Source organism: Trachypithecus francoisi, unplaced genomic scaffold (assembly GCF_009764315.1).
Source record: "Trachypithecus francoisi isolate TF-2019V2 unplaced genomic scaffold, Tfra_2.0 Lachesis_group9, whole genome shotgun sequence".
NCBI classification, from domain to species: domain Eukaryota; kingdom Metazoa; phylum Chordata; class Mammalia; order Primates; family Cercopithecidae; genus Trachypithecus; species Trachypithecus francoisi.
The window spans coordinates 37,774,960-37,800,880 of NW_022681474.1; the positions used below are offsets into that span (position 1 = coordinate 37,774,960).

The 25,921-nt window shown below is 39.1% G+C and overlaps 1 protein-coding gene across 8 annotated transcripts in view; it reads right to left on the minus strand.

Moving 5' to 3' along the window:
- PPP3CB (protein phosphatase 3 catalytic subunit beta) overlaps positions 1–25,921 on the minus strand; it is a 61,782-nt gene that overhangs the window by 24,497 nt on the left and 11,364 nt on the right. For all 8 annotated transcript variants that reach the window (XM_033209407.1, XM_033209409.1, XM_033209403.1 and 5 more), the window contains exons 2-9: positions 20,056–20,256; positions 19,235–19,359; positions 15,332–15,443; positions 11,850–11,995; positions 11,458–11,597; positions 11,277–11,354; positions 11,077–11,171; positions 7,358–7,483 (exon numbers count right to left, since the gene is read on the minus strand). In XM_033209407.1, the coding sequence (XP_033065298.1) occupies positions 7,358–7,483; positions 11,077–11,171; positions 11,277–11,354; positions 11,458–11,597; positions 11,850–11,995; positions 15,332–15,443; positions 19,235–19,359; positions 20,056–20,256 (1,023 nt within the window). The remainder of the gene's footprint in view (positions 1–7,357; positions 7,484–11,076; positions 11,172–11,276; positions 11,355–11,457; positions 11,598–11,849; positions 11,996–15,331; positions 15,444–19,234; positions 19,360–20,055; positions 20,257–25,921) is intronic.

The window sequence follows — 25,921 nt, forward strand, 5'->3', positions numbered from 1 at the left end:
GAGACAAGTTAGACTGGCTTGAATGTCACCTCTTCAACAAGGGAAGAATTCAAGATGAGGGTACTGTATAAATAAGTAGAGAAAACTCCCACTAGTAATGTGTTTTCGCTAGTGAGGGAAATGGATAGAAGAAAACGTTTAAGAAAAAAATATAAAAGGAGCCAAGTGCTTATGAGTCCAGCCAAGACAATGGGAAAAAGGAAGCAGCCCATCCCATCATAGGCCCAGAGGCCTAAGAGGAAAGAATAGTTTTGGGGGTGGGGCAGGAGCCCACTGACCAGAACAGCCTCAGGACAACTGCTCCCCACGGCCAGGGACTGCTCCAGCTCCAGCCACTACCTGGTGTTAAACCTCTAGGCAAGTGCAAGAGTGAATGAAGCTTGGTGGTTTCCGCTTAGATTTCAGGTTTATGAGAAACCCTAGGTGCCCAGGCAGAGCAGGGGCAGAGCCCTCACAAAGAGACACTACTAGGGCAGTGACAAGGGAAAATGTAGGGCTGCACGCCCCACACAAACTCCCCACTGAGGTACTGCCTAGTGGAGGTGTGAGAAAGGGCTGCTGCCCTCCAGAATGGTAGAGCCACCGGCAGCTTGCAACCTCAGTGTGGAAAAACCACAGGGACAGAACTGCCCACTCAACGAAGCAGTGTGCCCAGGATGTAGGACATGGAGTCAATGATTATTCTGGAGTTTTAAGATTTAATGACTGGCACGACGGCTCACACCTTAATCCCAGCACTTTAAGAGGTCGAGGTGCATGGATCACTTGAGCTAGGGTGTACGAGACCAACCTGGCCAACATGGTGAAACCCTGTCTCCACTAAAAATACAAAAATTAGCCAGGCATGGTGGGGCATGCCTGTAGTCCCAGCTACTTGGGGGGCTGAGGCAGGGTAATCACTTTAACCCAGGAGGCAGAGGGTACAGTGAGTGAAGATCGCACCACTGCACTCCAGCCTGGGCGTGACAGAGCAAGATTCTGTCTTGAAAAGAAAAAAAAAATTAATGACTGCCTGCTAGGTTTCAGACTTGCACAGGGCCTGAACGAACCCCTTTTCTTTTAGCCAATTTCTCCCTTTTGTAACAGAAATGTTTATTTTATCCAATGCCTATATCCTCATTATATCTTGGAAATACTTTGTCTTTGATTTTACAGGTTCGTAGGTAGAAGGAACTTCGCTTGAGTCTCAGATGAGACTTTGGAGTTCACACTTTTCAGTTACATGCTAGAATGAGTTAAGACTTTGGGGAACCATTGGCAGGGGATGATTGTATTTTGATATATCAGAAGGACATGATATTATAGAGACCAGGGGCAGAATGATACAGTTTGGATGTTGTAAATCACATGTTGAATTGTAATCCCCAGTACTGAAGGTAGAGCCTGGTGAAAGGTGACTGTATCATGGGGGTGGATTTCTCATGAATAGTTTAGCACCATCCCTTTGGTACTGTCCTCACCATAGTGAGTAAACTCTTGTGAGATCTGGCTGTTTTGTAAGTATCTGGCATCTTCCCCCTTGCTCTCTTGCTCCTGCTCTCACCACGTGAAGTGCCTGCTCCCATTTTACCTTCCACCATGAGAAGTTCCCTGAGGCCTCCCCAAAAGCCAAGGAGATGCCAGTGCTATGCTTGTACAGCCTGCAGAACCATGAGCCAATTAAACTCCTTTTTTTTTTTTTTTTTTTTGAGATAAAGTCCCATTCTGTTACCCAGGCTGGAGTGCAGTGGAGTGGAGCGATCAGTGAACTGCAACCTTGAACTCCTAGGCACAAGTGATCCTTTCACCTCAGCCTCCCAAAGTGCTGGGATTACAGGCATGTGCCACTGCGCCTGGCCCTCTTTCCTTTATAAAATTTTTTTTAAATGAAAATTTAGACTCTATCTAAGCAAAATGGGAGAAAAAAGCAGACTAAGGATATAAACGGTATTAGGGTTCTACTGAGAGCTCAGCTAATGTTAAAAATCAAGGGGTGGTGCCAATTCATAAGTCCGTAAAAATCTCCAACAGCACTCTATACTGTGGCTATAGGAATGGAGAAAATGGATGGCTGGATTTGACTAGACCTAAGATGTATAGGACAAATGAAGTAGAAAAACAGAAGAGAAAGGAGTTTGAGGGTATGTTAAGAAGGAAGAGAGGTAAAAAGGGATTTGACTAGTAAGAAAATGACTTGGGCTGGGTACAGTGGCTCACATCTGCAATCCCAGCACCTTGGGAGGTTAAGGAGGGCAGATCACTTGAGATCAGGGGTTCAAGACTAGCCTGGCCAACATGGCGAAACCCTGTCTCTGCGACAAACACAAAAATTAGCTGGGTGTGGTGGCACGCACCTGTAATCCCAGAAACTTGGAAGGCTGAAGCATGAGAACTGCTTGAACCTGGGAAATGGAGATTGCAGTGAGCTGAGATCATACCACTGCACTCCAGCCTGGGCAACAGAGCGAGACTCTATCTCAAGAAAAAAAAAAAAAGAAAGAAAGAAAGAAAGAAAATGACATACTGAAAAGCCTAGAGATTCCAATGAACATCAAGAACAGCAATAACCTGAGTAAAGGGTTGTTGTAACAAGAGTTTTCTCATCGGAGTGTGTTAATGGTACTATCTTCACCAGACTCAAAATATCCAAGTCATCTTCAACCATTCCCTAGCCTTAAATATGTAATCTTGTTAAGTCTCACTGATTCTACTTCCATCATTCTTTCGGTTCTCCCCACTCTCCGTTCCTCCTAATGCTAGCAGGCCTTCATTATGTCTCTGCCTGACTTCTGGTGTAACAGGTCTCCCAACCTCAAGCCTTCCTTCCAGTCCACTTCACCGCAGTAATTTTTCTAAATGACGACTATAGTCAAATTCCATCTCAGTGGCTTGCCCACCATTTATCAAAGTTCCAACTTCTCTGTGTGGTGATCAGTATCATCATGATCTAGCCCTAACCTTTCATTCTTTTTCTACTAGTGTCCTTCATACATCCTACTCACTCATCAAATTAAACCCTCAAAGAGACCTATGATTTCTTGCTTTCAGACTCAGGCTCGGGAAGCTCTCTTATCTAGAATTCTGTTGCTCATAACAAACCAGCACAATTCCACCATTCTTCAAGCCCCTGTTCAAAAACTACTTTAATCCCTCTGACAGAAATAACCGTTCTCTTTTTTTGTTTTTTGAGACAGAGTCTTGCTCTGTTGCCCAGGTTGGAGTGCAGTGGCATGATCTCGGCTCACTGCAACCTCCACCTCCCAGGTTCAGGCCATTCTCCTGCCTCAGCCTCCCAAGTAGCTGGGACTACAGGCACCCGCCACCACGCCCAGCTAATTTTTTGTATTTTTAGTTGAGACGGGGTTTCACCGTGTTAACCAGGATGGTCTCGATCTCCTGACCTCGTGATGCACCTGCCTCAGCCTCTCAAAGTGCTGGGATTACAGGTGTGAGCCACTGTGTAATCCTCTTTTTGAGACAGAGTCTCAGTCTGTTGCCCAGTCTGGAGTGCAGTGGCACAATATTGGCTCACTGCAACCTCCGCCTCCCAGGTTCAAGCAATTCTCTGCCTCAGCCTCCCAAGTAGCTGGGATGACAGCTGCCCGCCATCACACCCAGCTAATTTTTGCATTTTTAGCAGAGACAGAGTTTCACCATCTTGGCCAGGCTGGTCTTGATCTCCTAACCTCGTGATCCACCCACCTCAGCCTCTCAAAGTGCTGGGATTACAGGCGCGAGCCACCGTGCCCCGACCCCGAGTCACCACGCCCAGCCCATCTCAATTCCTATAAAACTAGGTTTGTCTTGGAGCACTTACCATATTACATCTTATTATCATTATTTATGTATCACAGATCCCATATTAACCTGCAAAGACCCATCTTATTTGTATCTGTGTTTCCTTGGTACCTTGAATAAAACACTTTAAAAAAATCTAGTAAATAAATAAATCTTCCATGTATGACCTTCTATGGAAGATCATATAACATTAGATCCTCTAGAACAGAGGTTCTAAAGGAGGGTCAATAAGTGTGAAGACTGCAAATTCATTTCAGAACTATGACCATCTGAAAATGTGAGTACACACATTTATACGTGAATTTTTCTGAAGCAAAAGTCCGTAATTTTTATCAGATTCTCAAAGGGGTTCTATATTAAGAAATTAATGTTTTTGGCAGTGGCTCACACCTGTAATCCCAGCACTTTAGGAGGTTGAGGCAAACAGAGCTCTTGAGGCCAGGAGTTTGAGACCAGCCTGGCCAACATGGTGAAACCCCGTCTCTACTAAATATAAAAAAATTAGCCAGGTGTGGTACAGCATGCCTGTAATCCCAACTACTCAGGAGGCTGAGGCATGAGAATCACTTAAACCCTGGAGATGGACGTTGCAGTGAGCTGAGATTGTGCCTGGGCAACAGAATGAGACTGCATTTTAGCTTGGACAACTGAATGAGACTGTGTCTCAAAAAAAAAAAAAAAAATTGGCCGGGCGCGGTGGCTCAAGTCTGTAATCCCAGCACTTTGGGAGGCCGAGGTAGGTGGATCACGAGGTCAGGAGATCGAGACCATCCTGGCTAACAGAGGGAAACCCTATCTCTACTAAAAACACAATGAACTAGCTGGGCGTGGTGGCAGGCGCCTGTAGTCCCAGCTACTCAGGAGGCTGAGGCAGGAGAATGGCGTGAACCTGGGAGGCAGAGCTTGCAGTGAGCCGAGATGGCACCACTGCTTTCCAGCCTGGGCGACACAGCGAGACTCCGCCTCAAAAAAAAAAAAAAAAATTAATAAATGTTTTTATGTATACTTTTAAAATGTGAGTCCGTATTTTTTAGAAATACATTCTAAAGTATTTATAGATAGAAAAGAGTTGAGATTTGTTTAAAAATAATTGAGGTATGAGGTGGGGAGTACTGGATGGGGACATAAATGATACAAGATTGGCTATGATTTGATAATTGTTGAAGATGAATAATTGGTACATAGGATATTCATATTATTCACTCTACCTTGGTGTATGTTGAGAATTTCCCAGTGTAAGTTATTTTACTTCTTCAGAGACTGGGTTTTGCTATATTGTCTAGGCTGAGGTGCAGTGGCTATTCAGATGTGTGATTATTGTACACTGTATTCTCAAACTCCTGGGCTCGAGTGATCCTCCTGCCTTAGACTCCCTAGCAGCTGGGACTATAGGCCAATGTAGGAATATTTTTAGTGAAATAGAAAAGGGGTTCTTGGCTAGGTGCAGTGGCTCGCACCTATAATCTCAGTGCTTTAAAACGCCAAGGCAGGAGGATTACGTAAGCCCAGGAGTTCAAGGCTGCTGTGGGCTATGATGGCACCACTGCATGCTGGTCTGGGTGACAGAGTGAGACTCTGTCTCTATAAAAAAAAATAGAGGGGGTTCTTAGCCCCCAAAAGGGTAGAGAAACACTGTTTTCACCTAATTTTGGGATTAAATCAGCCTCTTAGGAAGCCTCTGGCTTAGGTTAGTTGCTTCTCAGGAACTAGACCCAGAGTCCAACTGGCTTCTTGGAAGTAAAACAAATGTCACTTGCGGCTTTTCACACCAAAAGAAAATGTTCATTAGAATCAAGAAGTAGTCAGACTATCTAAACAGCCTTCATGTATTAAAATAGCAAAATATGCAAAGAGTTTGAGAAGATTTTCTTACTGTGCTCAACACTGGCTAGAATTCTATTTGCACGTAATGTTAAAATCTGAGCTTTACAGTTTTAGAGAGATGTGAATAATTTAGAGAAGATCTAAAGAAAAACAACAAAAATGGTCAAAAAGTTTGAATATCTCCTTGTTTATAAAAGATGACTTAGAGTGGCAACAGAAAAACTAAAGATCACTTAGTACCAGACCTCAAATGTAGGAACACTGATAAAAGCCTACTGTTCTCCATCTTCACTTATAAGGGATCCACAGAATTCATCTTAAATTATTTCATCTCTCAAAAGGAGTTGGGCTAAATGATTGTTAAATCCACTTATGAGCTCTAAAACCCTATGATGCCCTGGTTTTTGATAGGTGCATTTGTTGAGAAAAACCTGTTATCTCTATTTCTTTCCTTGTTTAAATACTCATAGCATAAACATTTAGATTAGATATAATGAAATATTTCCTTATGTGGGACCATCAGAGAATCAAATTGGAATCTATGAAATGTGCATTTTCCTCCTACCTTATCTTCCTGGCCCCTCCATCCTTCCCATATTACATTAAAATAGTTGAGCTCCAGTCTAGCCTGAGGGCAGGAGAGTGAGCAGGATGAATTATTTAATTCCCTTTAGTCTGATGATGCTATGATTGAACTATTTCTCATACACCAAAGATAGAAGGTTGTAAGTGTAATGCATCCCTTGCACCTAAGCCCTTAACTGGCCCCCTTCTCAAATGCTAAAGGGTAATTCTATCTCCATATTAACACTGGACCTACTGAGTAAATGAAGAACACCAAAGGCAATCTGCAGAAAACCTGTTTAATATACACAGTTTAAGTATTAATTCTGAATTTCAGAACTACAAATTGCCTTGGCAGAAGTGGCATATCTCATACAGAAAGGAACATTTTGTAATATGGAAGAGGTGAGAAAAAATAGAGGGGGATACTGAACAAAATGTTTTATAATCATGTCTGTACTCTCATACTGTCATTTTCCACATATGGAAACTGAGGCATTTCATTATAAAAAAATTAACTTAAAATGGAAAAGAAGAACATGATAGGTAACAAAATCCTAAGAATTCTATAGAACTACAAATGAAACACAGAAACAGAATTTCTTAAATAGCATTTATTTTCTCTCAAAAAGCCTATTATGTACTAACAAGTGTTCCTGTAAATTATCAGAAAGGCATCACTACTAAAGTTTTATACACATTTTTTATATAAGAGAAGGAATATTGGGTTACAATCTGAATTTCTCTTTATGATTTCTCTTAAAGTACAGAACTGCTATTAAAATGACTAATATTGCTAAAATGAAGGCTACTAAATTTTCCCATGAATTTCAATGGAATGCCCCAAAATGGTGTTAAGATATGCAGAAGGACCCATTTCAAAGCAATTTCTCCACCCCTTCATAAAAGATTTAAGCTAAAGAAAAAAAAAAAAAGAAAGAAAACCCAACAGCTGAAGACATTGGGCTATTTATAAGTCTTCTCCCAGTCCCCCAGACAGCCTCACATGGGGGCTGTAAACAGCTAACTAAAATATCTTTGAGACTCTTATGTCCACACCCACTGACACAAGTAGAGCTGTAACCACAGTGAAACTAGACTTCAGTTTCCTTTAGCAAGTATGTGCCTATGGTAGTAAACTGGAGTAAATGTAACAGTAATAAAACAATTAAAAAATAAATAAAAATTATACCTTTTTCTCCAACAAATGGTAAAGACCATGTGAAGACATCCATAAAATTGGGCAACCAGTAAGGATGTGGAGAACAGTTAAACTGTCGAATATTCATCACATTATTTTCATACTTTAATACAGCAGCTGCAAGATAAGTTGAACATCGATGTAACTATTTGTAATTAGTCTTAAAAATATAAAATACATAAAAGCAGAAAAATATTAAGAGGAAGGGAGATCGGGGTGAGTGGAATCGGCTAGTAGAGGGAGGAAGGAACGAATTTTTAATAATAACACACGTTTTGTTTTTAACACTGTCATGTAGAACTCTAACTATAGTCAGGTCTTCACATTACTAATGAAATTTCCAGATTATTTCCAGAATGTTTGTTTTACTTTATAATCCAATGATGAACATGCATTTTTACTAAATCCAAAATTGTGAAAACTCAGTTTTTAGAAGAAACAGATAATGGCAATGAGCAATTTTCTAGGTTTTTAAAGTTCATACAAATTGAGAATTTAAGATCTTTCTAGCTTCAGGCAACCTGAAAGTATAGCTGAATGGTAATAAAGCAAACAAAAAAATCCCACCCATTTCGAACATTTTACTTATAAATGTATGAATGTATTTGTTTCATTTAATATGGAAAATCAGGCAAAACTACTAAAAAGAAATATTTTACTTTGTTTAGAAAAAAAAATCCCACTAAAACACCAAAAGAGAATATTATAACCAAATAATCCAAAGATAACATATTCATCTCAAATGCAGGTATTTAATGTTTCAATATGTTGATATAATTAAAATCTTAAATGACCTACATAGATTTCAATTACTGGTTATATTACTGTATAGAGAACACTGGGTTAGAAGGGCTGGATTCTCATCTAAACTATAGCACATATTAGCTGTGCAATGCTTGGTAAATTATTCAACTAATGTATTTCTCATTTATAAAACAGGAATAATATGTCTACACTGCCTACCACAGAAGTTTAAGATCAGACAAGGCCGGGCGCGGTGGCTCAAGCCTGTAATCCCAGCACTTTGGGAGGCCGAGACGGGCGGATCACGAGGTCAGGAGATCGAGACCATCCTGGCTAACCCGGTGAAACCCCGTCTCTACTAAAAAATACAAAAAACTAGCCGGGCGAGGTGGCGGGCGCCTGTAGTCCCAGCTACTCGGGAGGCTGAGGCAGGAGAATGGCATAAACTCGGGAGGCGGAGCTTGCAGTGAGCTGAGATCCAGCCACTGCACTCCAGCCTGGGCGACAGAGCGAAACTCCATCTCAAAAAAAAAAAAAAAAAAAAGATCAAACAATGCATTTCACATGAAAATACACAAAAGTATAATGTCTTGTAGATAATATTTTATGGTTACTTTTTCACTTTAATGAAAAGCACTGGAATGCAGATGTTAAATTCCAAGATTTGTGATTTTGGCTAATAAAGAATCAAAAGTAATCCTGCTACACGTTACTGTTTAATAAGTATTATGTTTGTTTCCCATATGAAATTTCCATCTGAAATAAAAGTATTTTAAATTATATGTTTTGACAATCAGTTCAAAGTGGGAAAATAAAGCATTTTAAATTAGCCTCAAAAATTATCAGCTGATACCAAGCTTTCAGATCTTTTGTAAGGGAGAAAAGAGAGAAAAACCTAGAAAATTGCCTTATGGATAGAATGAAAAATTACAAACATACCCATACAACATAAACACTCAAACCATTAACACTATTTATGTACAGACTCAGAACTACAAAGAGACATTTGATTTTTGACAAGACAGTCAATGGTTTGAGTTTCTTTTATAAGTACTAAAAAAAAAAAAAATCCATCCCTTAACCTCCTGAGTCAAACAAAGGACAATCAGTAACGCAGTACTCAACTCGACACTGAACACTAGCTCCCTTAATACTAACAAGGGGAAATCAGAGCTGAGGAATTAGAGCACCAATAGAAAGTTAAATTTAACACTTGGTTCTGTTTTTGAGAATGGAATCAGGGCAGGGGTGCAGTGGCTGAGGCCTATAATCCCAGCACTTTGGGAGGCCGAAGCAGGCAGATCACTTGAAGTCAGAAGTTCAAGACAAGCTTGGTGAACATGGTGAAACCTCATTCTATAAAAATACAAAAATTGGCCGGGCGCGGTGGCTCAAGCCTGTAATCCCAGCACTTTGGGAGGCCGAGACGGGCGGATCACGAGGTCAGGAGATCGAGACCATCCTGGCGAACACGGTGAAACCCCGTCTCTACTAAAAAATACAAAAAACTAGCCGGGCGAGGTGGCGGGCGTCTGTAGTCCCAGCTACTCGGGAGGCTGAGGCAGGAGAATGGCGTGAACCCGGGAGGCGGAGCTTGCAGTGAGCTGAGATCCGGCCACTGCACTCCAGCCCCGGCGACAGAGCAAGACTCCGTCTCAAAAAAAAAAAAAAAAAATACAAAAATTAGCTGGGTGAGGTGGCAGGTGCCTATAATCCCAGCTATTAGGGAAGGCTGAAGCAAGAGAACCACCTGAACCCAGGATGCAGATGTAGTAGTCAGCCGAGACTGCACTACTGCATTCTACCTGGGCAACAGAGCGAGACCCTGAGAGAGAATGGAATCAAAACTTAGATGTTTCTTTTCAAAAATGAAGTCATATTTCATAAGACATCTATAGTATAAGTTCTTGTAGCATATTCTGTACCAAAGTTATCCAGCATGCTACTGTTTGGTCTCAGGCAAATGTTTTAATCTTTTAACCATCACCTCTCATCATCCAAAAAAACTCTTCCTCTGTTACTCTTTTGAACTTACACCATGACCCTTATTTAGCAATGACCTCATTCTCTCTCTAAATGTCCTTTTTAAAGTCTTTAACCTTCTGTTCTTTCCTCTTGGCACATCCACTCCAGTCTGATCCTGAAGCTATGGCATAGTCAACTGAATTCCAGACATGTCAAGACAGAAGAGAAGCTGGCCTCTTAATTTCATCTTCCAAAGATGTAAACTACATAAACATACCCAATCTCATCTTCAATGTCCTTGGCACACACTTAACTAGATTAAGACCCTTTGGCACTTTCTGTTAATAAATTGTATTCAAAATAAAATGAAATCCAATTACTATAGACAGGTCAAATTTTCAGGGAAGGTGGGGAAATGAAAATCACTGGAACAGAAGGCAAAGGAAAAAAGCAGTAAAAAGAAAGAGAAGAATCTCAAATGAGATGAAACTGGATTAATTTTTTAAAAAAAGCTCAAATACAGATCTTCATGGGGCAGTGATAAGACTGTGGAGGTAAAAGAAGGAAATAAGAAAGGGAAAGAACCTAGATCAGTGAACATAAAACAAGAAACATGATAAACTAAACAAGTAGACAGTGCAAATAAAATCATCAAAGCAGCAGCAGCAGCTTTATACAAACAAGAAAACATCCTCAATAAGGGAAAAGATTTAAGAAAGGGGAGTTTGAGAAAATCATCTTTGGTTTTGTTTGACGCACTTAACTCAGCACATTTTACAAAACGGTTTTTTCGAGAGACAAGTTGTGGAATGGGGTTACGTATTACTTAGTTTCACATTTTGGATTTTTATTTATTGTTCTCTCCCCTCCCTTATATCTTACAGTTATTTATAAAGAATGTGGATACTAATAGTTTCAAACAACACCCCTTTTTTATTATATTAAAAGTCTATTAAAATACTAAGTTGTTTAACAATTTTTTTTTATCAACAACATCTTACCTTTATTATTGTAGACATCTAAGTAATTAGGTGCCGAAAAAATTGTTATTAATGAAGGGAACCCTGTAGTTTGACTTTTTCTGTACATTCTATAGCTGCAAAACAAATAGCTTAATATGCATCGTAAAGCATCAATCATGGTTACTAAGTTTGATTTATATTTCAGGTGTTAATTTGGGTCAGGGAAACAGAATTCTTACCCTGCATCTTGAGCTTCATGAGCTCTAATAATCGATAACAAATTATTGTTTTGCAAAAATTCACACACTGCTGGATAGCTGTGGGGGAAAAAGAGTAAATTAAGTAAAATAATTTTTTTTGTATGAAGCATATACTATGTTAACAACTAAAATGTGATTAATCTTGGATATTTTTCCTTACTTATAAAAATAAGAACATCCTCGAACTGTATTGTGACTAAAATGTTCCTGTGATTTTTCATTTCCAAAATCTTCAGAAGGATCGGACCATAACAAGTCACACATTGGTCCAAACGCAGGTGGCTCTTTGAATCTATCTAACTGTGAAAGAAAGAAAAGAAAGAAGTAACTCATCACAAAGTAAGGACAAAATGTGCATAGGAAAATATACCAACTTTGAATACAGTTCATAGTATATTATTGTGAATAAACAGAAGCTATTTCCTTAAGATATCAGTATATTAATTTTTACTATTACCTAATCTTGGCAGTGAAGAGAAGTGTGAAACTTCTACTCTACTCAACAATGTACTATAAATAGAAATCAATCTTGGAAGTAAAATATATACGTACTCTCCTAATATCATCCAGTGTGTGTATTTCTGGTGAAAGTCCACCATGAACACAAAGAAACTGTTGGTTTAAAAGTGCAGCAAGAGGCAAACTATCAAAAGCTTCCATACAAGCTTCATAGACTCTTTCCGAATACTTAATTTTACCTAGAAAAACAAAAAATTAATTGAAAATTACATTACTGGTTGACCATTTTAAAAACGTATATATTAGATTTTTATTTCTTGTTCTCTCCCCTCCTTTATATCTTATAGCTATTTATAATGAAATTGAGATAGTTACAGTTTCCATTGTAAAAGGTAATAGCCCAGATAGACAGACAGACAGATACACAGACAGACAGATTGCAAGAAAACTACAGAGACAGTAAACAGCAAAGTGGTGGCCAGGGTTTCAGAGTGAGTGAAGGAGTGACTATAAAAAGGTAGCAAGAGAGAATTTATGGCACGATAAAACTTTTCTGTATCATGATAGTGGTAGTGGGCAACTCTATGTAGTGTCAAAAGTCACAGAAGTAAATACCACAGAGAATAAATTTTACTGCACACAATATTTTTTAAGGAAAGCATCTTCCCCCATAAGAATCAACAAAAATATGCAATGTTATCAGTCTTATGAAGACAAAATATTTGCTCTCTCTAAAATTATTCTGGATATGTCTTATGAAGCAAAATATTTGCTCTCTAAAATTATTTTGGATTATTCAGCAAAAATGTCATCAAGTATTATTAAAAATAAATAAGTCAAATCTCTAAAAACAGGCAAGGCACGGTGGCTCACACCTCTAATCCCAGCAAATATAGACAGGCCAAAGCGGGCAGATCACTTGAGGCCAGGAGTTCGAGACCAGCCTGGCCAACATGGCAGAACACCATCTCTACTAAAAATACAAAAATTAGCCAGGCATGGTGGTGTGCGCCTGTAATCCCAGAGACTCAATGGCTGAGGCACGAGAATCACCTGAACCCAGGAGGTGGAGGTGGCAGTAAGCCGAGATCATGCCACTTGCACTCCAGCCTAGGCGACAGAGTGGGACTCTATCTCAAAAAAAAAAAAAAAAAAAAGAAATCTCTTAAAAACAGCTCAACCCTTCACCTTTATTAGCCAAATAAGGCAAAATGAGAACTATAGTTGAGGTTAAAATCATTTTAATACTTGCTTTATTTTACTCTAAGAGTCAATGACTATTGTTATTACAGGCAAGACGACTACATCATCACAACAAAATTCAAAGTTCATCCAGTTTTTCTGAAAAATAAAAGTAATAGCATACTCTTATGTCAGAAAAGCTGAGGGGTTCCTCTTGTCTACAATGAATACTTAAAAATGGGCAGTGAAGCAGGAAGCCAATATAGAAACACAAGAAAGACAAAACTCTACCAAATCAAACTATCATTTACTTTTAGAGAGATGTCATGCACTTTCCTTTGCTCCTTTGTAACTTTAAATTCCTGCGTATTTTGGTTTTGATGACATTTTGGTAGGTGGTTTGTTATTTATCTAAGCAAAGAAAAAGAACTTAGTTCCTACTTCCTGTTTTAACACTATAACATTCAAATATTTTAAAAAACTATATATATATCCAGTACCAGAGGTTCTAAACTGGTAGTGTGCTAACGAACCTGTTTTCTAGCAAGGTGGTTTAATAAAAATTCTAATTTGACTGCTTTTAGGTCAAGCATGCACTTTCCAGGACTTATCTTACTCATTTAGGTTAACTGCCTGATCCTTGATGTTGTAAGAGTATGCCACTTCTGCCACTACCCATCGTTGTATTTTTCTCCTTTTACTGCAAGTCTCTAGTTAATATGATCTTTAATGGATCATGTTTTGAGTCTCAAAACGTTGAAATTATTTCTGTTTTTAGAATTTAACTCTACTTAATACAGTCATGAATATTAATTTAAAAAGCACAAAGTCAGGCCAGGTACAATGGCTCACACCTGTAATTCCAGGACTTTGGGAGGACGACGCAGGTGGATCACTTGAGGTCAGGAGTTAGAGACCAGCCTGGCCAACGTGGTGAAACCCTGCCTCTACTAAAAACACAAAAATTAGCAGGGCGTGGTGGCACGTGCCTGTAATTCCAGTTACTTGGGAAGCTGAGGCAGAAGAACACTTGAACCCAGGAGGAGGAGGTTGCTATGAGCCCAGATCGCACCACTGCACTCCAGCCAGGGCGACAGAGCGAGACTGTCTCAAAAAAAAATAAAAATAATTAAAATAATTAAAAAGCACAAAGGTTTGATGTGTGAAAAAGGCCTAACCTTGTTCTGTAACATGGTTACTCACAAGTATTAGATTACCATTGCGGTAATAATTTGAGAGAGAAAAGGGATAAACATTGTAGGTTAAGAATTTCACCAACTACTGTACCTGACTAGTCTTAAAACAATGATACAAAAAAAAATTTTTTTTTAAAGAATTTCAATCATTAATAGCATGATTGAAATGATCTGCAATGATAACAGGATAAACAATTTGTTAGGATTCCTTACAGGAATGCCTCAAGATTGAAGGACAAAAATCTCCATGCAAAAAAACATTTTTTTCTTTTGGTTTTTATTTTTTCCTGTTAGAAAAAATGTATACATTTTTTTTTTTTTTTCCTGAGACAGAGTTTCGCTCTTGTTGCCCAGGCTGGGAGTACAATGGCACAATCTCGGCTCACTGCAACCTCTGCCTCCCAGGTTCAAATGATTCTCCTGCCTCAGCCTCCTGAGTACCTGGGATTACAGGCATATATAACCATATCTGGCTAATTTTTGTATTTTTAGTAGAGATGGTATTTCGCCATGTTGGCCAGGCTGGTCTCAAACTCCTGACCTCAGGTGATCCACCGGCCTCGGCCTCCCAAAGCACTGGGATTACAGGTGTGAGCCACCATGCCCAGCTTAGAAAAATTAATTTTAACATTAAAACTTATATAAAAAACTCTAAACTACTAAGTATGTTTGTAAAAGTTAAACGTAATAGGAAATTCTGAAATGAATTTTTTTTTTTTTTGAGACAGGGACTGACTCTACAGACCAGTTTGGAATGCAGTGGGATGATCTCAGCTCACTACAACCTCCGATTCCCAGGCTCAAGTGATCCTCCCACCTCAGCCTCCTAAGTAGCTGGGACTATAGGAGTACACTGCCACATCCAGCTAATTTTTTTTTTTTTTTGTACTTTTGGTGGAGATGGTGTTTCACCATGTTGGCCAGGCTGGTCTCCAACTCCTGAGTTCAGGCAATCCGCCTGCCTGGGCCTCCCAAAGTGCTGCGATTACAGGCGTGAACCACCATGCCCCACCAAAAACTTCTCAATTAAATACCATTAAATACCAAAGAGTGCTCGACAACTTTCCTCAAAGCTTTATGTGTGGACATGAAACCTATCCTTACATGTTGCACTGTAAAGTCCTCAAAACTCTTACTACACACGTAAGTCCAAAAGAATACTGAGGAAGTAAAAACATTTCTCCTGGCAGTACTCACATTCCTGCTTAAAGGTAAAATATTCAGTAAGGTGTCTGCATTCATGGTTGCCTCTCAGAAGAAATAATGTGCTTGGGTATAGAATCTTCAGAACCCATAAATATAAGACACACTGCAAAAGAAAATTTTTCTAGTGAATTTATCTTATATTTTTGTTTAATGAAGCTGCTTGATCTTTGCTCCTTTTCCTCTATTAACCTTACCATCCCCTATTATCTTTCTTTGTCCCTTACTAAACTATAAGCACCACAAAATCACAGATTTTGTCATCTTATTCACTTTTGATTCTCCACTCCTAGAAAAGTAGCTAGCAGATAGGAGAAGAGCAATAAATATTTGCTGAATGAATGAGTCAAACAATCTATTTAATTACTTTTGATTTACAGACTGCCCAATATAAAAACAATTAGCACACTGGTCTACAGATGTCTATTAGTAAATAAAATAACAATGTCAAAATAACAGCAGCTAACATTTACTGAGTACTTACAATGTGTGAAGCACTATATAATTAATTCTCCTAATTTATTCCTTAAACAACACTATGAAGTATGTAATATCATCTTTATTTTACAAATGAGAAACTGAAGCAAAGATCTTAAGTAACTTGTCCAAAACCACAAAACTTCTAAGTGATGGAGACAGGATTCTGATCCTCTGATCTTAAGCATTATGCCATGCTACCTAATGAAGGGAAGGTCCATGTTTTATGTTTGTTTAGTTGATTATGAATATTGCCTTACATATGGTAAGTGCTTATTATCTGAACTAATTCAATGCAAATGTAATTTTTTAAATAAAAATATTATTAAACATTATAGCAGATGCTGTTCTCTAAATAGGTTTATCATAAGAGACTCACATTTTACTTATTTGCTTAAAAAAGGAAGAACTATTTCATATGGAAATAAGCATGGTATATAATCATATGCAAAAAGAAGAAACAAACTTTTTTATTTTTAGAGACAAGGTCTCACTGTAACCCAGGTTGGAGTGGCACAATTACTGCTCACTGCAGCCTCAACCTTCTGGGCTCAAGCAATCCTCCTACCTCGGTCTCTTGAGCAGCTGGGACTTACAGGCACATGCCACCAGGCCCAGCTAAGTTTCTGTATTTTTTTGTGGAGACAGGGTTTCACCATGCTTCCCTAGCTGGTCTCGAACTCTTAGGTTCAAGCAATCTGCCTGACTTGGCCAACCTGTGCTGGGATTACAGGTGTGGTGGGAGCCACCACACCCAACCAAACTTTATTGTTAATAAATTAAGGTATATTTAGACGTGTAACTATTCACACCTTCATTTTATTCAAAAGGGAAAAAAGTAATAAAATCAGGGAAATCTGTTCTCATTGCTTATTTTGAGTCTTTGTTATTTTCCTTTTATAACAACAAAAGGTATTAAAAGAATCAGCTACATCCAGGCACGGTGGCTCACGCCTATAATCCCAGCACTTCGGGAGGCTGAGGCAGGCAGACCACCTGAGGTCAGGAGTTCGAAACCAGCTTGACCAACATGGCGAAACCCTGTCTCTACTAAAAATACAAAAACTAGCCGGGAGTGTTGGTGGGCACCTGTAGTCCCAACTACTCGGGAGGCTGAGGCAGGAGAATCGCTTGAACCTGGGAGGCAGAGGTTGCAGTGAGCCGAGATCACACCATTGCACTCCAGGCTAGGCGACAGAGTAACAGTCTGTCTCAAAAAAAAAAAAAAAAAAAAAAGAGTCAGCTACAAAACAATCTTATGCAAGGATATGCACACCAACTTATTTACCAAATAAGCGTCATAAAACTGTTTATTTTATTGCTTTTGTCAAATGCCTGAAATTTTTTTGTTAGGATGGGCCATTTTCTGATTTGCCTGAAGCCCTGTGATAATTTGGGAAAAGCTGATGAGGCTAATAATCAACTATCAGCAGGAGGCAGAAGAACTCAAGATAGTAAAATTCCTAAGGGAAGCAGGACTGACAGAGTCTAGAACTTCCTTCCACTCTTGAGAATCCTAGCACACCTCAGAAAAAAGGTATATTGGAAACACTGGAGAAGGGGATATAAACAACAGTAACCAACGTAAATTCACCAGGTAAGGTTTCAATACCTACTAGGAAAGGTGGTTAAAAGCACATGCTTGGAGTCACATTGCCTGGCTATGCTGTTTACTAATAATACAACCTTGGGCAAGTTACTTAACCTCTCTAAGCCTCAGGTTCCTCATCTATAAAATGAATAAAACAACAGTACTTACCTCATTAATATTATTGTATTAATTGACATGTGTTCAGTGCCTAAAACGTGCTTACAACATATTAAATGTGCAACACAGCTATCTATTGGTAGAAATTTGACCCCACAATTCTACCTCTAGGAATTTGTCATACAAAAATAATCGGGCAAGTATGTAAAGATGTATGAATAATATGACGTATTGAAGCATCATTTGTAAAGGCAAAAAACTGGGAACATCTTCATTGCCTAACCACAAGGAATTAATTAATTAAAGTTTGTTATTAGGTGGAAAACAATGTAGCTATTGAAACGATGCTACAAGTTTATATTTACTGACTTGGAAAGATATTCGGTGTAGGGATGTATGAAAAAGCAAGTTACAGACAATATTATAATATGATCCCCTTTTCATTAAAAAAAAGAAAATGTACATATTGGAAAATACATATTGTTCTATAGTTACAGAATTTTATTTATATAATTTAAAAAGATGGCAGGGCAACAAGGGTCACATCTGTAATCTCAACACTTTGGGAGACCAAGGCGGGAGGATCACTTGAGCCCAGGAGTTCAAGACCAGCCTGGGCAACATAGGAGACTCAACTGCTACAAAAAAATTAAAAATTAGTCTAGGCATGGTAGTGTGCACCTGTGGTCCCAGCTATTTGAGAGACTGGGACAGAAGGATCCCTTGAGCTCAAGAGGTCAAGGCTACATTGAGCCATGCTGGTGCCACTGTACTTCAGCATGGGCCACAGAGTAAGACACTGTCTCAAAAAAAAAAAAAAAAAAAGAAAAAGAAAAAAGAAAAAGGAGCAAAAGGAACCATCTACTGTTAAGTGATAATCAAAAGGTCATTTTAATGCCTCAAGGTTTTAAAAACAAATTAGGCCGGGCGCGGTGGCTCAAGCCTGTAATCCCAGCACTTTGGGAGGCCGAGACGGGCAGATCACGAGGTCAGGCGATCGAGACCATCCTGGCTAACACAGTGAAACCCCATCTCTACTAAAAAAAAACACAAAAAACTAGCCGGGTGGGGTGGTGGGCGCCTGTAGTCCCAGCTACTCAGGAGGCTGAGGCAGGAGAATGGCGTAAACCTGGGAGGCGGAGCTTGCAGTGAGCTGAGATCCAGCCACTGCACTCCAGCCTGGGTGACAGAGCAAGACTCTGTCTCAAAAAAAAAAAAAAAAAAAAATTAATACTTTTCAAATACACAAAGATTCCATATGATATACTTGAGTCTTAATAGCTACATAAGGAGAAACAGAAGCACTAGGGCTCAAGCAGTAAAAAAATCACAGTATACTTTATTTAATCAGAGAGAATTCAAGTAATCTTTTTTCACATGGTTTAACGCCTTTAGGGGCAAGAGAGATAAATAGCACTAACTTTTTAAGGCCACTAGTTAACAGGGCAATAAAGACCCCTCAGTCTGCTCATAAATTCCACTAGGGAAAAAATGGCAATTATAAATATATAAACAGAGTTATCCAAACAAATTTATTTGAATTGTTTGAAAGACAGAACAGGAATAAACAGTAGCTTTTCATAAAAACTTCAGAATATGCAGAGTTATTAAAAAAAAAAAACCTAACACAGGTACTTGTGAAAACTAGGATTAAGGGAAAGCATCTATGTTAACACTTAACAGCAAATCAAATGACAGTTTATGATTATTACCTCTATACTAAAATAACCTCTGTCCACATAATCGCCAAGAAAAAGGTATCGTGTATTAGCAGGTGATCCTCCTACTTCAAAAAGTTTCATCAGATCAAAAAATTGGCCATGGATGTCACCACACACTGAAACAAGAAGATTATTAGACAAGGCAAAAAAATCTCTAAAATAACAAATTTTAGTTAAGTTAAAATGTATTTTACAAAAGACATAGTATAAATGCTATCAAGAAATGTCTGAGAAGGAAGTAGTCTGTGAAGAGTCATGATTAGGATGATGTGTAACCAAGTGTTCATATGCTCAAGATCTAGAAAAAGATGTAACAGAAATAACGAAATTTGTGGTCAGTGACAAACTGTCATCTACATTTATAAAGATCGTCTCTAGGACTCCAAGGATGTGTTTTAAGTTTCAAGATGACAAAATTACAATGGTGGCAGTTAAAATATCCATTCTAACTCAATACTTTCTGTCGCTCTCTAAATGGTCACTTTTGGCATCTGATATGATATCAAGGTATTTGACCCTAACAATTGAAAGCAAAGCTAAGTATTGAATCAAATTGAAGTATGGTCAACACAATTGATGAAACCTTAACAAAAGCATATTAGACTAACTTCTACACTCAGATTATTTAGAATCATGTCTATTCACTGAAAACAGGCAATCTTTTTTAAGTATGAAAAATAATTTGGAAATTCAAGATAATGTCCAAGTAATATTGGTTTAGTATACAGTATCATTGAAAACAGTAAGTTTTAAATCCAGGCAACTAAACAACGACATAATAAAAACAATACCCAAAACATGAATAAGCTTACCTGTGATTGGAGCTTCTACTTCTATCATAGTTTTCTCTCTCCGAAGGATGGCAGCACCCTCGTTGATAATTCTAAGTGCAATTTCTTCATCTACTCGACCTTCTTTTACCAAGTGGTTCTTCAGAACATCAACCCTGGGTATCCCATCCAAATCAAATACTTCTTCAGATGTCAAGCGATGTGTTGGGGGGAAAGGGACAGCTGCAAATTTTTTTAATTAATAAAAAATAAGTCACCAAAAATATATTAACTTAAAAACCAATAATTGGATCTAGATAAGAATAAAAATTGTAAAGCAGAGATTTTTCTTTCTTCTTCATTTATTGGATAGAACTGTTTTTCTAAATAGTAAGTAAATTATACCACTTTTAAAGCTATTTATATTAACATGTTCTTTATTGAGAATTATTAGAGAACTGAGTTGTCTCACAAAATTAAGTTCTTTCAGAATAACCAAAGCTTTTTTGTTTAAGCCAAACCATTTGTAGGCAGAACTCTCAAAATATTGTATTATAGTATTAGATATTCTTTACCTTAAATGAAGTACAAAAAATACAATTTAATGCTGGGAGTATTGGAGCATGTCTGTAATCACAACTACTTGGGAGGCTGGGGCAGGAGGATCTCTTGAGGCCAGAAATTGGAGACCAGCCGGGGCAACACAACGAGACACCATCTCAAAAAACCCCCACAACACTTTAATACCAAATAAGCCTAAATAGAAAGAAATTCCAAATACAAGGTGATTTACCTTATCCCTTTCTAACAAGAACATAAAAACAGTGTTTTCTGACCAACTTGACTATACACTTCTAGAGATATAGATATGTTTACTTCTGAAATGTAAATTAATTTAGTAGGCTTAAAATAATAAATCATAATTTCAAAACATTGATTTTTCTCCTACCTTAATGTTTCACAAAACACTTTCATTCCAAATTTTTTTATTTTTTTGAGACGGAGTCTTGCTCTGTCGCCCAGGCTGGAGTGCGGTGGCCGGATCTCAGCTCACTGCAAGCTCCGCCTCCCAGGTTTACGCCATTCTCCTGCCTCAGCCTCCCAAGTTGGGACTACAGGCGCCTGCCACCTCGCCCAGCTAGTTTTTTGTATTTTTTAGTAGAGATGGGGTTTCACCGGGCTAGCCAGGATGGTCTCGATCTCCTGACCTCGTGATCCACCCGTCTCGGCCTCCCAAAGTGCTGGGATTACAGGCTTGAGCCACCGCGCCCGGCCTCATTCAAAATCTTTATGCATAAATTCTAAACCAGTGCATTCCTTATCATTGGAGTCACTTTTTGAGTCACCTAATACACATTCTGAAAGCAAATCATCTTCATTTCCATCTAAACTGTTTGAGATACAGCACTTTTTGCATATGTGTAAAATGTTATCACTGTAAATTTATCCCTGTAATTTTTTTTTTTTTTTTTTTTTGAGATGGAGTCTTGTTCTGTTGCCCAGGCTGGAATGCAGTGGCGCGAACTCAGCTCACTGCAACCTTCGCCTCCTGGGTTCAAGAGATACTCCTGCCTCAGCCTCCCGAGTAGCTGAGATTACAGCATCCGCCATCATGCCCAGCTAATTTTTGTATTTTTAGTAGAGACTGGGTTTCACCATGTTGGCCAGGCTGGTGTCAAACTCCGGACCTCAGGTGATCTGCCCGCCTTGGCTTCCCAAAGTTCTGGGATTACAGGCATGAGCCACTGCACCTGGCCTATCCCTACAAATTTAACCAAAAGTTCCCATTTCATCACAGTTAAGTAGTTGGTTTTTTCACTCTGCAGTACATATTTATGATTTCTATAAGAAATCACCAACTGTACTGTTTTTAAGTGATATTTGTTGAGTGTAATGGAAAACATGAATGTTTATTTCAATGGCATCTAGCACAATTTTGAGGTCATATACCTAGGAAAAATTACTATATAGTAAGTTTTTCTTATTCCTTTTTTACTGAATCCAACAAGTAAATCTTTATGCATTCAAAATCAGCTTGGACTGAAGCAGTTTCAGGCTCTTTACTGAATAGTACTTTGCTTTGCAAAATAAAGAAAGTGAGAGAGAAATGTACATTAGGAGTGTAATAAATATAGACTGAAATGTAAGGCAGCTCCCTCTTTTCTGAAAAAAAATTTTTTAAGTAGGCCGGGTGCAGTGGCTCACGCCTGAAATCCCAGACTTTGGGAGGCCAAGGCCGGTGGATCACTTGAAGTCAGGAGTTCAAGACCACCTGGCCAACATGGTGAAACCCTATCTCTACTAAAAACACAAAAATTAGCTGGCCATGGGGGCGCATGCCTGTAGTCCCAGCTACTCGGGAGGGTGAGGCAAGAGAATCACTTAAACCTGAGTAGGCGGAGGTTGCAGTGAGCCTAGACTACGCCACTGCACTCCAGCCTGGGCAACAGAGTGAGACTCTGTCTCTATCTCTATCTGATATATATATATATCAGATATATATAGAGAGAGAAATATATATATCAGATATATATATATATATATCTGAGCATATGGTATACAGTATTTTCCTGATGCTTTAGGGTCATGATTGTGATTATCAATTATCACAGAGAAGCCTGGAAACGTACAGGACCAACTGCTCCTTTACATTTCAACTTAAAGTAACTAAAAAAGAAAAAAAAAAAAAAAAAAAACCGGGTTAGATTCATATCAATTACCTAAGAAAGAATATAACCACATTCTCATACCAGGAGAAAACATTAAGGAAGAACTCAATCCTTTACAAATGAGATAAGAACTAAGGCAGAGGGATGCCAACCATTTCTGAAAGACTGAAATCACTAATCTTTTTTTATTATTATTTGATATATAGTAAAATAAAACTGGACTTTATTTTCCCTTCACAAGAAACATGTATTATCATTACTTTTTACTCATCTAGAGTAAGGCATTAACATATATTTTACCCCCAAATATAGCACGTCAAGATTCTAATAAAATAAAAGCCTCAAAGTATGTTTTTACCAACCAAAGATTAAACAAACCATTATATATGCTATAACCAAATTTGCCCTCATGGTAGAGTAATTGTTTAAAAAATAAACATTTTTGGCCGGGCGCGGTGGCTCAAGCCTGTAATCCCAGCACTTTGGGAGGCCGAGACGGGCGGATCACGAGGTCAGGAGATCGAGACCATCCTGGCTAACACGGTGAAACCCCGTCTCTACTAAAAATACAAAAACTAGCCGGGCGAGGTGGCGGGCGCCTGTAGTCCCAGCTACTCGGGAGGCTGAGGCAGGAGAATGGCGTAAACCCGGGAGGCGGAGCTTGCAGTGAGCTGAGATCCGGCCACTGCACTCCAGTCCGGGCGACAGAGCGAGACTCCGCCTCAAAAAAAAAAAAAAAAAATTTTTTTAATGAACTGATTACTAAATAAATCAAGTGTTACTTTTGGGACATTATAAAAATGAGAAGGTTAAATATTTCTTACTAATAAACACAAATTTCTGAGATCAAGACAGAATCACAGTTTTTTTAATCAGGTCAGAGAAATTTTTTTTTTTTTTTTAAGCACTCTACTTGGGAAAATAAACACTATGTAAGATGCTGTGTTCTGGCCAGGTGCAGTGGCTCACGCCTATAATCCCCACACTTTGGGAGGCCAAGGCAGGCAGATCATGAGGTCAAGGTTTTGAGACCACCCTGGCCAACATGGTAAAACCTCGTCTCTACTAAAAATACAAAAATTAGCTGGGTGTGGTGGTGCACACCTATAGTCCTAGCCACTTAGGAGGCTGAGGCAGGAGAATCACTTGAACCCAGGAGGCAGAGGTTGCAGTGAGCCAAGATCGTGCCACTGCACTCCAGCCTGGCGACAGATCAAGACTCAGTCTCAAAAAAAAAAAAAAAAGGAAAAGAAAAAAAAAAGCTGTGTTCTACATGATGAATATTTCCTATTTATTTATTTATTTTGAGACAGAGTCTCACTCTTGTCGCCCAGGCTGGAATGCAGTGGCGAGATTTCAGCTCACTACAACCTCCGCCTCCTGGGTTCAAGCGATTCTCCTGCCTCAGCCTCCCAAGTAGCTTGGATTACAGGCGCCCGCTACCACACCCAGCTAATCTTCGTATTTGTAGTAGAGACAGGGTTTCACCATGTTGGCCAGGCTGGTCTCAAACTCCTAACCTCAGGTGATCCGCCTGCCTCGGCCTCCCAAAGTGTTGGGATTACAGGCATCAGCCACTGCACCTGGCCTAGATGATATATACTTCCTAACAATCAACAACATAATTCCACTAATTGCTCAATTCAGTTCAAAACATAGAACTTCCCAAAAATCCACCTATGAGACCACTCCCTACTTCCCCCTTAGCCAGACACAAGTGGTACTGCATGTTTTCATGCACACTGTGAATGCTCTAATTCAAGTCACACTGAAGAACTATAATGTATTCACCTGAAAAAGAAAGTATAAACTGACTCCATGCCACAATTAGTTATCTAAAGACCTGTATTTCCTATTTATTTTTCAACTCAAGGCACGTCTACATTTCAAAACCAGCTAGGACAGTTTTTAAAAATGTGTACAGGCTGAGTGGTTAAAAAACGTCACCTACTCATGAGTAAAGGTAGATGAAAGCTATAGGGAATCAATGTTAACATAACACAGAAAATAAAAATAGGCAGTTTCAAATGAGTATGTTTTGGCTGGGCGCAGAGGCTCATGCCTGTAATCCCAGCACTTTGGGAGGCTGAGGCGGGTGGATCACTTGAGGTCAGGAATTCAAAACCAGCCTGGCCAACATGGTGAAACCCCATCTCTACTAAAAACACAAAAAATTAGCCAGGCGTGGTGGCCGCATGCCTGTTGTCCCAGCTACTCAGGAGGCTGAGACAGGAGAATCGCTTGAATTGGGGAGGTGGAGGTTGCAGTGGGCTGAGATCGTGCCAGTGCATTCCAGCCTGGGCGACAGAGTGAGACTCCGTCTAAAAATAAAAAATAAAAATAAAATAAATTTTAATTTATCAGCAAATAAGAGAAAAAAGGCATGTATAGTATTGTTTTGTAAGTGGAGAAAGGGGCTTCAGCAGGAGACCTGACGGGGCAAAAGGTAACTGTCCAAATAGAATTTGGCCTAAAACAAGTTGCTCAATAGAGAGTCAAAATTTTTTTTCATCAAAAATTAATTCTCTGGCCAGGTGGCGTAGTTCATGCCTGCAATCCCAGCACTTTGGGAGGCCAAGGCAGGTAGATCACTTGTGGTCAGGAGTTCAAGACCAGCCTGGCCAACATGGTGAAACCCCATCGCTACTGAAAATACAAAAATTAGCCAGGCATGGTGTCACGCCTGTAGTCCCAGCTACTTGGGAGGCTGAGGCAGAAGAATCGCTTGAAGCTGGAGGGGGCGGAGGTAGTAGTGAGCCGAGATTGTGCCACTGAACTCCAGCCTGGGCGATAGAGACTTTATCTCAAAAAAAAAAAAAAATTAATTCTCAACTACCACTTTGTTTTGCAACTCCTAAAGCATTTTAAAGCATTTCCATACAGTTTTCAGGCTTTTAAAAGGTTTTTCTTTTTTATTTCTAATTCATCTTAAGCCAAGTATTTCTGCTTTTCCAGCTTTTTTCCTCCTCCATATATACTTTTTTCTCCTAATTTTCAGACTATATTTCTTCACTTTTCTATATTTGTGATAGGGAAAAACCAGAAAACAAATGTATATACATGCAATACAAATAGTCAACAACTGAAATGGCTAATAATAGAGGATTTGTTGGAACAATCTAAAGAGCTACAAAATCGGCCAGGCATGGTGGCTCACGCCTGTAATCCCAGCACTTTGGGAGGTCAAGGCAGGTGAATCACCTGAGGTCAGGAGGTCGAGATCAGCCTGACCAACATGG